Source organism: Sphaerodactylus townsendi, linkage group LG11 (genome assembly GCF_021028975.2).
Source record: "Sphaerodactylus townsendi isolate TG3544 linkage group LG11, MPM_Stown_v2.3, whole genome shotgun sequence".
Taxonomy (NCBI): Eukaryota; Metazoa; Chordata; class Lepidosauria; order Squamata; family Sphaerodactylidae; genus Sphaerodactylus; species Sphaerodactylus townsendi.
In genome coordinates this window covers 71512193-71525656 of record NC_059435.1, presented here as the reverse complement: position 1 = coordinate 71525656, position 13464 = coordinate 71512193, and the positions used below count along the sequence as shown (strand labels likewise).

Genomic DNA, 13464 nt, shown 5'->3' with positions numbered 1-13464 from the left:
GCCACCACTGGTCTAGTCTGACTTGCGACAGCTCTCGGAAGCCTCAGGTGGAGGTCTTTCACATTACTTCCTACTGAACCCTTTTAGCCTGATATTCTAGGGATTGGGCGTGAGGCCTAAACGCTACCAATGAACCTCAAGCGCTACCTGAGTAATGGGGCTTCCCCCCCCGCCAGTTTTTGCCAGTCTCTGAAGTAGTTATCCCTGTGCCACTGAGGCCCCTACCACACCTGCAGAATAATGCACTTTCAATCCACTTGCACAATTGTTTGAAAGTGAATATTGCTCTTCTGCACAATAAAATCCAGGCGCAAAGTGAATTGGAAGCGGATTGAAAGTTGCATTATTCTGCAGGTGCGGAAGGGGCCTGAGTTTCACTTAATGCTAAATATTAAGTTGCGTTTGCTGTTTAGTTCGGAAGTTGTCATCTAGAAATTGCCGAGATGGCAAAGAGAAAAAAGCGTGCCAATAAGAACCGTGACCCCACTAAAGAAGTTTCCAGACCTTACCGAATGTTTTTCCCTTCCTGTAAAATGCCTTGAGCTCTTTGAGCAAAGTTCATATCAAATTTTAGTAGCCTCAGCTCTAAAGTTTCAAATTTTTATTCATCACCGTTGAAAAGTTTATATATTTTTTTTGTATTAGTCATCAAATCACATGAAAGGGCCGGGTGAAGCACCCGGGCTTTATCGCGTCCCTTTTATAGTGGGCACTCAAGCTACATTTTGCTACATAAAAGAAGCAAGTGGATTAGCCGGCCCCTATTTATCAAATGTCATTGATGAAAAGTGAAATGCTACTTGCTTGGAATGGCAGCCGGGTTCATAACACTGCAATATTAAGAACAAGGGCCCCAATCCCATACTTATATCTGGCAAAGGGAGCTCGGCTCTTGCAAGCTTATATCCTGGAAAAGAGTTGGTGGTCTTTACGGTAACACTAGACTCAAATCTTGCTCTTCCATCGCAGACCCACATGGACTCTGAACCTGAAACAATCTGGCAATAGAAATCCGTGGGAAAGGTTAGTCTAGTCAAAACAGATACGCTTAGGCAACTCTATTTGAATTGCAGTTCTTATCTAGGCCTCATGAGACTGACTGCACGGAAGTAAGAACACGCCAGATGTGAATCACCTTCCAGCGTGGTATAGCGGTTAAGAGTAGGTGCACTCTAATCTGGAGAACCGGGTTTGATTCCCTGCTCTGCCACTGGAGATGTGGAGGTTTATCTGGTGAACTAGATTAGCTTGTGCACTCCAACACATGCCAGCTGGGTGACTTTGGGCTAGTCACAGTTCTTCGGAGCTCTCTCAACCCCACCCACCTCACAGGGTGTTTGTTGTGGAGGGAGGGGAAAGGAGATTGTAAGCCCCTTTGAGTTCCTGTAAGGAGAGAAAGGGGGATTATAAATCCAAACTCCTCCTCCTCCTCCTCCTCCTCCTCCTCTTCTTTCTTTCTTCTTCTTCTTCTTCTTCTTCTTCTTCTTCTTCTTCTTCTTCTTCTTCTTCTTCTTCTTCTTCTTCTTCTTCTTCTTCTTCTTCTTCTTCTTCTTCGTAGTCACTGGTAGCGGTGGTGATTTGGTAAAACCGAATCACCAGAAAAACCCAGAATAGCCCTAATGCCGAAAAATCCAAACATGATTCGGCTTTTCCAGTTTTTCTCCTCAGAGCCACCTCCGTTGTTTCCCTGGTCAACGTGAACTTAAGAAACAGCAGAGGTGGATGTGTAGCATTCAGTTGAAGCTCTTCCCGCCACCATTTCCCAAGTCTACGTGGCTCTGGGAAATGGCAGGGGCTGTGGGGGTGGCTGATATTAGGTACATTTTAGGTTCCAGCTTTAAAAACCTGAATATTTTCAGTAAAATTCTGAACAAAGCTGGTAGGTTGTCAGCTTTATTCAGCTTCTGGGTTTTTAAAACCCAAACCTGAAATTTACCAAATAATTTTTTTTAAACTGCTCACCCGTAGTCACTGATTGGTACACAGATACCTGTGTCCAAAACAAACCAACCAACCAAAAATGGATTAGAAATTGGTTAAACTGGCTAAAAAAACAGGAAGCAGAGAGTAGGAATAAATTATCGGTTCTCTCAAAGGAGGGACGTGAGCAGCGGGGTCCCTCATTTAGAACCTGGAACTGGTGCTTTTGGAACCGGGGCTTTTCAATTTGCTCATAAATGTCCAAGACTGAGCAGTGAGGAGGCCAGATTTGCAGATAACAACAAATAATTTAGGGTGCTTAAGACAGAAACAGATTGTGAGGAGCTCCAAAAGAATATCTTCATACTGGGAGAACGGGCATTAAAATGGCCGACAAGATTCAATGTGAACCAATGAGAAGCGATGCATATTGGGGCAAATGAGGCCAACTTCAGATACGCTGTGATGGAATCTGAACCGACAGCAACAGACCAAGAAAGAGATCTTGGCGTGGCAGCGAACAGCTCCATGAAAGTTTTCATCCAGGGTCCGGGTGCAGCCAACAAGGCAAATTCCAAGCTGGCTGCAATTAGGACGGGAATAGAGAATAAAACTGCTGTTACCATATTGCCCTTATGCAAAGCTGTGGTGAGACCACACTTGGAATATTTTGTACGGTTCCGGATATCACACTTGAAAACGAAATATTGTCGAGCTCGGAAAGGTGCAAAAAAGAGCAACCACAGTGATCAGAGCAGCTGGCCCATGAAGTTTGATTAAAACACTCAAGGCTCTTTAGCTTAGAAAAATGGCAAGGAAGCAGAGACATGATAGAGGTTTGTGAAATTATGCATGGCAGGCGGAAAGTGGACAGGGAGCAACTGTTCTCCCTGTCCCATAATACTCAACCTTGAGGTCATTCACTGAAGCTGAAAAATGGGAAATTCAGGGCAGACAAAAGGAAACCTTGCTTAACACTGCATATACATTTTTGGAACTCTCTGCCACAGGAAGTGGCCAGGGCCACCATCTTGGAGCGCTTCAAAAGAAGGGAGGGCTGATTTGTGGAAGACCGGGCTATCAGTTTCTATTTCTTCTATTTACATTTCTATTTACAGTTATGAACCGCCCCTCACCACAGTCTCAGGGCAGGTTACAATAAAAATGTACAACATTAAAATCTTGGCAGTAAAAACACAATAAAAACCCATTCTAAAAACCTAGACAATCAAAAGTCTCCTGCAACAAGAAGGAGAAGAAGAGTTTGGATTTATATCCCCCCTTTCTCTCCTGCAGGAGACTCAAAGGGGCTTACAATCTCCTTGCCCTTCCCCCCTCACAACAAACACCCTGTGAGGTAGGTGGGGCTGAGAGAGCTCTGAGAAGCTGTGACTAGCCCAAGGTCACCCAGCTGGCATGTGTGGGAGTGCACAGGCTAATCTGAATTCCCCAGATAAGCCTCCACAGCTCAGGTGGCAGAGCGGGGAATCAAACACAGTTCCTCCAGATTAGATACACGAGCTCTTAACCTCCTACGCCACTGCTGCTAGTCATGACAGATATCTGGTCCCTCCAGTACTAGGGTAGTTATGCCTCTTTAAATCAGTCTCTGGGGAGCCCAGGAAGAATTCTGCTGGTGTGCACTTTGTGAGTTTCCTAGAGGTAGCTTGTTGGCCATTATGTGGATAGAATGCTGAATTAGATGACCTTTGGGATGAATCAGCAGAGCCCTTCTCACGTTCTTAAGGCCGTTCTGTTTCTCTCTCCTCTTGGGAGGAAAATGCTCTGCAGTTTCTCTTCTTCTCGTGGAAAGGGATACTGTGAAGATATGTAAAGATGGGGGTTGGATCCAGAGGTGGGATCCAGCAGGTTCTCACAGGTTCCCGAGAGTAGGTTACTAATTATTTGTGTGTGCCGAGAGGGGGTTACTAATTGATGATTTTGCCACGTGATTTTTGCCTTAGTTACGCCCCTCCTCTCAGCAGTAGTGTGCAGAACTTGAAGCAGTCTAGCAGGAGGTACACCGGCGTGCGTGGCAGCCTGCGCCTGCGTGCATTAGTTTCCTGCCCAAAGACCAGCGCAGCAGCTGCGTCCTTGCCACAGCCCCGCCCAGGAATACCCCGCCCCCAAAATGACCGGCCACACCCCTGTCGTGCCCCACCCAGCCCCATTGGTGCTACACCACAGTTTGAATCCCACCACCATGGGAACCTGTTACTAAAATTTTTGGATCCCACCACTGGTTGGATCCCATGGACCTGTTCTGCTGTCACCAAAGCTTCCTGGCGCTCAGTGCAAGGAATTTCCACCGAATCTCGTTTGCTGGGAGGAAGGCCGCACCATGAATGAAACGGACCTGGGCAATCCAGCCCATGGCCTGAGTAGAAGATCAGGAGTACGTGTGCTACATTGGATTCCTACCCTGTGTTGAATAAGGCAGAAAAGCAGGGTTGCTTTTAAGGGGGGGGGGGGGAACGTACGGAAGTTGTTTTCCTTTCATGTGGCTGCAATCAATAACGATGTAATGAGCCCGTCGTAAAACAAAGTTGGAACGGGCAGAATTGGCGATTTGAAAGGTTGCTTCATTCACACAAACTGAGTCAGTAAATGCTGTCTTTGTCATGCTGGGATCAGTTAAGGCTTTGTTTGCTGACAAACGTGTGGGTGTCGCAGAGAAAAGCAGCGGGGAATTATCTTGAACCACTTACCACACTGCAGCATTCGCATCCTGCCAAGTTAAGTCCTTTCGGGCACAATCTGGTAGCCAGCGCAAAGTACTGTGAGTCCCGGGCTAGCCTGATCTCGTCAGATCTCAGAAGCTAAGAAGGGTTGGATGGGAGAACACCCAGGAATATGTGGCAAACGACCTCTGTATTGTCGAAGGGTTTCATGACCGGAATCAACTGAGCGTCGTGGGTTTTCCGGGGCCTATCAATGGTGAGATGTGTTTCTTTCCATGACCCAGCAAGAAACACATCTTACTCTGACATGCCTCCGAAGATGCCAACCATAGAATGTCCCAACCCTCCAATGTCTTAGCCTGGGTCCTGCCATATTTCTGCCCCCTGTAACCTTCCTGCTCAAACATGCCTGGGAATGTTTTGTTTTGTCTGCTGGTACTAGGCAGTCTCATCGCTGCAGCTGCAGGGGGGCAGGGGGGGACACTGTAAAGCTCCCATTCCTCTCTCCTCTCACCGTCCGTGCAATGTGTGCACGTATGTGCGTGTGCGCGCGTGTACGCTGAAGGAAGGGAGGTGGGTGGGCCTGACTTATCAGTGCTGGGAAATATAATGCTTTGCCTGTTTTCTTGTATTTGGTTCTGACAGTACAGTCAATAGCTTTCCTATGCTTGTCATCAATAAATGAGGATTCTTTAGTTTGGAAAGGAGACAGCTGAGGGGGGATATGGGGTTAGGGGTAGAAAATGTTGACAGAGAGAACTTTTTCTCTCTTTCTCACAATACTAGAACCAGGGGGCATCCATTGAAAATGCTGGGGGGAAGAATTAGGACTAATAAAAGGAAACACTTCTTCACGCAGCGTGTGATTGGTGTTTGGAATATGCTGCCACAGGAGGTGGTGATGGTCACTAACCTGGATAGCTTTAAAAAGGGCTTGGACAGATTTATGGAGAAGTCGATCTATGGCTACCAATCTTGATCCTCCTTGATCTGAGATTGCAAATGCCTTAACAGACCAGGTGATCCAGAGCAACAGCAGCAGCAGAAGGCCCTTGCTTTCACATCCTGCATGTGAGCTCCCAAAGGCACCTGGTGGGCCACTGCGAGTAGCAGAGAGCTGGACTAGATGGACTCTGGTCTGATCCAGCTGGCTTGTTCTTATGTTCTTATGTTCTTATTCTGCTTTCAAAGTACTGATTCCTTCGTTTAGCAAATCTGTGGTTAAAGCATAGATGTGTGCAAAATGTCGGGAGCAAAAACTACCTGTCCCTGGTCGCAGAGCCTGGAAATCCACAGCAGCCAAACCTCTCCTTAATCTATTGCCTAGAAACCCCTGCTTGATGTCATTTTACAGACACACGCAGGATGATGGTTTTACTTTTTATTTGGAGGGTACTTCTACGCCCCTCCCCTTTCGGGCTTGGGAGGGTTTCAAACCATAGACAGTTTACAAATAAAATCAAGTCTAAATAATCAATGCCATAAATACCATAAAATCAACCATTGAAACTGCATAAAATTCTAGGCAAATCCTGATGGCACTAACACAACCGGTAACAATACTGAACAAAGAGACAGAGAATCAGAGAGGTCAAAGGTGATCTGGGGAGGGGGGTCCAAGGAGGGAGGGGAAGCCCCAGATAATCAGCTATCGCTGCCTCAACCATTCAAGTAAATGTTACCATGTGGTTGGAAACAGGAATAGCAAAGTCTGGGAGATTTCTGTTGGGGGTGCGGGGAGGGAATGGAGATCAATGTTTTTGAAAGGCTAGTGAAATTCCCAAGAGCCCCAAGAGCAACTTTGGCATAATGGTCTGAGTGTTGGGCCAGAATTGAGACCTGGGTTCAAATCCCCACTCAGCCCTGAAGCACTCAAGTTGACCCCTGGGTAGCCACTTAATTTCCCTTCAGTCCTCTTCACTGAACGGTCATGAGGATGATACAGAGGAGGCTAGAGCCACGGATGCCACTGTCCACTCTTTGGAGGAAACGTGGGATAAAAACGAAACAGAGGAATTTGTTCGCATGCTGAGGTTTTTGAACTCCATAGCGTGTGAACTGGTAACCCATAGGCCTAGTGCCATGAAGTTAGAAGGCTTTAATATTTTTAAATGACTTTACTATTGTTAATTATAGTTATATTGATTTTTAAGTATGTTCCGTTGGTTATGTATTAAATAATGTTGGCCATGTATTGTGGAAATGTTGTGAGCCGCCCTGAACCCATTGGGGGAAAGGTGGCATACAAGGCCAATCAATCAATCAATCAATCAATCAATCAATCAATCAATCAATCAATCAATCAATCAATCAATCAATCAATCAATCAATCAATCAATCAATCAATTAACCAATCAATCAATCAGAACTAAACAATTTCAAAGCATTCATGAATGTTTTACTGTAGCATAGCTTACTCTAAATTTATCCCCCTAAAACTTAAACTTTGGCAACCCTACTCATGCCCAGAACATCAATTCTGGGATGGCACACAGCATTCAGGATTGTCTCCGACAGAGGTGGGATCCAGCAGGTTCTCACAGGTTCCCGAGAGTAGGTGACTAATTATTTGTGTGTGCTGAGAGGGGGTTACTGATTGGTGATTTTGCCACGTGATTTTGGCCTTAGTTACGCCCCTCCTCTCAGCAGTGGCGCGCAGAACTTGAAGCAGTCTAGCGGGAGGGGCACCGGCGTGCGTGGCAGCCTGCGCCTGCGTGCATTCGTTTCCCACCCAAGGACCACCGCAGCGGCTGCATCCTTGCCACAGCCCTGCCCAGGAATGCCCCACCCCCGGAATGCCCGGCCATGCCCTTGTCCTGCCCTGCCCAGCCCCATTGGCACTACACCACAGTTTGAATCCCACCACCATGGGAACCTGTTACTAAAATTTTTGGATCCCACCACTGGTCTCTGAGCCATTAAAAACATGTGCAGGAAACAGGTGGTTGACTTAGCTGAAACCAACATTCCCTCAACCTAACTTTCAGGCTTCCCCAGTGAATTTAAGGCCACTGTCCTGACCAATTATATCTTGTTGCTTAGTTCTTCACGTTTATTTGCCTCACCTGTTTAGCAACTGACATTTCCCCCTTTCTTACTTTCTTTACAGCTGTTTTTTACTATTAGGAATAAAGGCCAATACAAAGAAGAATCAGGATGAAAAGATGGCCGACTTCTTGTTACCACTGGGTTCCTGCAGCTTCCACCGGTTCACGCCCGAATCCTTGGCTGCGATCGAGAAGCGAATCGCGGAGAAGATCGCAAGGAACGCCAAGCAGGAACACAGGGAGCAGGCGGCCGACGAAGAAACGCCTCGGCCCCAGTTTGACTTACAGGCTGGCAAGAAGCTCCCCGATATCTACGGGTCTCCTCCATCGGAGCTCGTGGGGGAACCCTTGGAGGACATTGACCCTTACTACAGTGATCACAAGGTTCACGCTGGCGTTTTAGCCGGGCTCTTGTTTTTAAAGATGGTGGAGGAGCGGGCGGAGGAAAAGCTGTGGATTTCCCCTTACCTTCCTCTTACTTTCCGAGTGGAAATGATTCCTTCTTGGTTTAAGGATGGGGGCAGGGACAAACCCCAGATGTTTACTGTCTTGAAATTAGGTCACTGGGGGGGGGGGGAGAAAGAGTAGTTTAAAAATAGATGGGGGTTCATGCATGTTGGGGGAATTATTGTATTTCTGGGGGACATTGCTTTTGTGGTATTTATCTAGTTAGTGATATAGCCCATGCCCAGGTACTTCAGTACATCCCAATTAATGGCTGCCAGTTGGTCCCTGTTGACTGTTGGTGAACTTAGGGCCGTGGTGGCGAACCTTTGGCCATGTTGGCAGGGGCTGATGGGAATTGTAGTCCATAACATCTGGAGTGCCAAAGGTTCGCCACCACTGACTTAGGGGGTAAGCTAACAAAGTTTTAGTTCTTTTTCCTCTCCATTTCTGTGCCTTTCAGAGTATACATAATTGATACAAGCGAAGCACTGCTTTTAACTTTCACCCTTTGGATCAGGAGACACACTAGTAAATAGATGGCACTAGTAAATAGGTGACAGCCGTATCGTCTGAAGGCTCTGCTGCTATAACTGGACATACTTCTGTAGTCATATCTTCCTAAATGTGGAAAAACTAGGGTTGCTATTCTCCCCTGGGGGCGGGGGATTCCACACTTTGAGCCCCCTCCCCTTGGCGCTGTCAGCCAGTGGGCAAGAGGACTTACTAGCTATAAACAGATGCCAATGTGTCTGGAAGTTACATCATCAAGTCAGTGATGCCCACGGGGACGCTCTGGTATTTGGGCAAAACTCTATGCTTAAAAAAACCCCTTCTACTAAGAGTTTTTGTCCACGTACCAGAGCGTCCCCGTGGGCATCACTGACTTGATGATGTCCCATCTGGAAGCGACATCACCACTTCAACTCTGGCCTTTGCAACTGGTAAGTTATCTCCAGCCCCTGATCCCCTACTGGTTGCCAGGAAGTACCTGGCAATCCTAGGATGTGCATAATATAATTATCCTGGATTTTTCTTTCTTTCTCTGTCTTCTTCCTTCCTCCTCACTCACAAACCTGTAACCTTTCTTCGCCATCTCCTCCTGCTGCTCATGCGCAGTGATGTGCCTTCATAGACGAACATACGAACTAGATCTTGTGCCCGTTCTTTCTCCGTTGGAGGCTGGTTAGCTAATGTACAGTCTTTGCTGCTGCTGCTATTTAAAATGTGCTTTATGGAGCTCCCTTCTTGAGGAGGCTGAAGCAGCGTCGCCTCGTTGGCCTTTTAGAAGACTGCTTAAAACTTCTTTTGTAAAGCATTTTGATGCCCTTGAAAGGGTTTTCGATATCTTTTGATTATTTTCAGATGCTGATTGATTTTAACTGAGTTTCGAGTTGGGAAAATTCTCCATTTTGCAGGGATTGTTTTCGTCCCTGAATCTGAACAGTGGTTGTCTATGTGCGTTTTGATGGTGTTTTATAATTTGTGTGATTCAAGAAAACAATTGAAAACCACATCGAGTATTATCTTGTTAGTCCCATCGCAGGATCTAAATGTTCCCAATAAAAATGTCTAAAACAGGGATGTCCAACTCTGGCACCCCAGATGTTTATGGACTACGATTCCCATCAGTCCCATCAGTCTCAATTGGCCATGTTGGCAGGGGCTGATGGGAATCATAGTCCATGAACATCTTGGGCGCCAGAGTTGGACACCCCTGGTCTAAAACCAAAGGAGGGTACAGTTTAGAGCAGGGGTCTGCACCCTGCAGCTCTCCAGATGTTCATGGACTACAAATCTTTTTATTCGTACTGCTGTTTTTAAAGATTTTAGTAATTATATTTATGCTATATGAGATTTTATGTTGTACACCGCCCGGAGCCCTTTGGGGATGGGGCGGTATAAAAATCTAAATAATAAATAAATAAATAAATAAAATCCCATCAGCCCCTGCCAGCATAGCCAATTGGCCATGCTGGCAGGGGCTGATAGGAATTGTAGTCCACGAACATCTGGAGAGCCACAGGTTGCAGACCCCTGGTTTAGAGAAAGGGAAACACCCGATGGTGTCGGTGTACAGGTGTGTGGGCCGTATTTAACCCTTCGTCCTCTGTTGTTTGTATGATGGCCCATGTGCCTTTCTCCTGTTGAATTGTCCACTTGCGTTATGCTAGTAATGGGAAAGACAGTGTTAGGTTGAAGTGGTAGAAGGGAAAGGGTTAAGTATCCTCACCCACCCGTCCCCTCCCCGCCTTTCAAACTGTGTCTCCTCCTGGATTGCTTTTGAGATCAACCGCAGGGACCCAGTTTAGCCCGAAGGCTCCCCAGGAAACCAGGCAGTCTTCTTTTTCTTCCACCGAGCGGAATATGCTTTCCTGGCAAGTAGTAACACGTCCCCGTTGCCTGTGGGAGACGTGCCTTCCTCTCTCCTTTGCCACTTTTGCTAATGCTCCCATTAGAAATTCATGCAAGGGTTGAAAAAAGAATTGACAAAATCCGGACCGATTCCTAGAAGCGAATCAATCTCCTTCGCTGACGAGCAGTAAACTATCCAGCTGTGTTTCTGTAAATGAAATGTCGGGCAGCGGGGCAAAACCGAATGATAGATGGGCCATTCTGGGTTTAGACCATCCCAAAGAACCCCTTTGGTGAGACTCGCACGGTGCTTTGGGTCACTGGGGCAACGTCGTATTGGCGGATAGCTCTGCCCCCTGTTCTTTTCTGCTCTCATGCCTTCAAAAGCTCAGTGACAAGCAGAGTGAAGGTTGTCCGCACATGTGGATATGGCAAGGTGGAAAACGTCCTCTGCTGAATTTCGGCTTGTCGCTCAGTTTTTTAAAAGCGCAGGCATCCTGCCAGGAAATAGTTGGCCGCTCTGCTCATGAAGCCGGCGTTCCGAGACGCAAATCGGCAATACTCAACCAGGATTTTGGGAGTTGCTGCTGCTGATCCCAAAGAGCAAGTTTGGAGCTGCAGATAAGCGTCCTCAGCAAGTGGCAAAATTCGTACAAATAGTTTTTGGGGTGGAGAGGAGAAAGGCAGATGTTTGATGAGAGCACTGCCGGGCCTAGAATACAAAGAGTGGGGCATCATGTCCTGTAGCCTGGTGTGTGTGTGTGTGTGTGTGTTTTTAAGGCAAACCATGCACAGCTCACCAAGGTATCATATGAAGCATGGAAACCATGTGCTGTGTCACAGGGCCTGAGCCATTGTGGAGCTTTGCACTAGATTAGGCTGACCAGACGTCCTGCTTTTGGTGGGACAGTCCTGCCTTCAAACAATTTGTCCCGCATCCCGCGGGTTCTTTAATTTGTCCCGATTTTTGGGAGGCTGCCGCACTGCCTTCTGGGGCGCAAGGCAGTGCGGCAGCCTCCCCCGTGCGCGGCCACAGGAGCACGGCCTTCTGGGGCTTGCCGTTTCCCACCCTGTGACAGGGCGGAAAACGGCAAGCCCCAGAAGGCAGTGCGCTCCTGCGCGGCCGCCTACCCCGTCCTGGTTCACAAAGGTGACCATCTGGTCACCTTACACTAGATGCCTACCTTCTGCAGAGCTACGTGTGGGTTTCTGCGCACCTGTTCATCTGGGCTATTCTGTATTAGTTCTCATTCAAAAAGAACTGTGGGGGTGATAGACCATATTCTTCCACACAGGGAACAATATCCACTCAATAGCCTGGTGTGATAACCTGGTCTGCTGTGGTTGAATGGAGAGGGAGAAGTCCCATAACCCAGCTTGTCACTATAGCAGGACTCTATCATACCGCTTGCAATACTGACCTACCTCTCTTTTGTTTTCCAGACATTTATAGTACTGAACAAAGGGAAGACAATCTTTCGATTTAGTGCCACTCCTGCCTTGCATATTCTTAGTCCTTTCCACCGAGTTAGAAGAGCAGCAATTAAAATTTTGGTTCATTCATATCCTTTTGCTTAGATTTCTGCTTTCGGGATTGTGCCCGGTGCCAAGAACGTGGGGTGGGAAGTTGTTCTCTGTTTCGTTGCTCCTGTTCGCCAAAGCGAATTCCAGGGCTTGCTGCCTTTGGGAATTCAGGTTGGGCCAAATTCAAAAATGGTGTTGTTGTTTTCTAAAGTGATACAGTGATGCCCATCCTGTGCTTCAGCAGAGCTGGTGTGTGTGCGTGCGGTTAACGGTACAGTACATGCTTTGCCTGTCAAAAGTCCCGTGTTTAATTATAGGTCTGCATTTAAAGAGATACTTCTTAGCAGAGATGTGGAAGCAGCCTCCAGTAAGAAAAGAGCGCCAGAGATACTTTGGCCCCTTCTGCATGGGACAATAAACACGAGTGTAGGAAGCTAAAAAATTTTTTGGGGGGGGGGACTTTGCAGAGATCCCGCCCCCAAAACGAGTCTGCCCCATGTTATTTCCCCCAAACCAGTTTTTTTAAAAAAAGTTAAACAAGAGAGTCTTTAAAAAAATCCTGAGTTGCAGATGCTCGCAAGTGAACGGTTGGGCAGGAGGTGCTTAATTTGCCTCTGTTTTCCTTTCATGGCTTGCATTTGCATAGCTATGTAGGTACACAGCTGCATAGCTATGCAGGTGTAGATGGTCATATCGTGGGACATCGGCATGGCTGTGGGGGCTCGTTTGAGCATGCCTGAATAGCTACACATGTGTGGGAAGTAATTTTTTTAAAATAAATGTGTCTATGTGTGAAGGTGCAACAGCAACCCGGATTGTTTCCATGGGCTCCAATCGCTGCCTGCACAGATTCATGTGAATGTGAAAACAGGAAAACAAGTTCCTGTATCCCGACTGCAACCTATTATGCATTTGCTGTGTAGAACGGGGCTTTGAGTTGCTTTAAATAAAAGTTTACCAACTTAAAGGGAGGGTTACATGGAATAAAACAAATAAATGCTGCACTGCTCTGTTACATAGTTATAGTATTAACTATACCAGGGGTCTGCAACCTGCGGCTCTCCAGATGTTCATGGACTACAAATCCCATCAGCCCTTGCCTGCATAGCCAATTGGCCATGCTGGCAGGGGCTGATAAATATGATCCATGAGCTATCTGGAAGCTGAATACAGTCTGAACTAAACTTAAGACTACATCTTGACTTGCTCATCCTACTTCTCTCTGTCCTTGTACTCTACTCTATTCTCACACGTTGTTGTCCTCCACTCAGAGAAACGCACATGCAGAATAATGCACTTTTAATTCACTTTCAATGCACTTTGAAGCTGTGCGGAATAGCGAAATCCACTTTCAAACAATTGTGAAAGTGAATTAAAAGTGCATTATTCTGCATGTGCGGAAGGGGCCCAAGTTAACTTTATAACTTCTGATGTATGTACTCATTAACATGTAAGCAATGGCTATCTGACTGACCAATGGCTAATGAATAGAT

General features: G+C 46.7%; 1 protein-coding gene across 2 annotated transcripts in view; it reads left to right on the top strand.

Moving 5' to 3' along the window:
* The window catches only part of LOC125440723 (sodium channel protein type 5 subunit alpha-like), a 395791-nt gene that overhangs the window by 94366 nt on the left and 287961 nt on the right, over positions 1–13464 (top strand). For both annotated transcript variants that reach the window (XM_048510652.1, XM_048510653.1), the window contains exons 2-3: positions 7711–8032; positions 11891–12009. In XM_048510652.1, the coding sequence (XP_048366609.1) occupies positions 7766–8032; positions 11891–12009 (386 nt within the window). In that variant the 5' untranslated portion in view covers positions 7711–7765. The remainder of the gene's footprint in view (positions 1–7710; positions 8033–11890; positions 12010–13464) is intronic.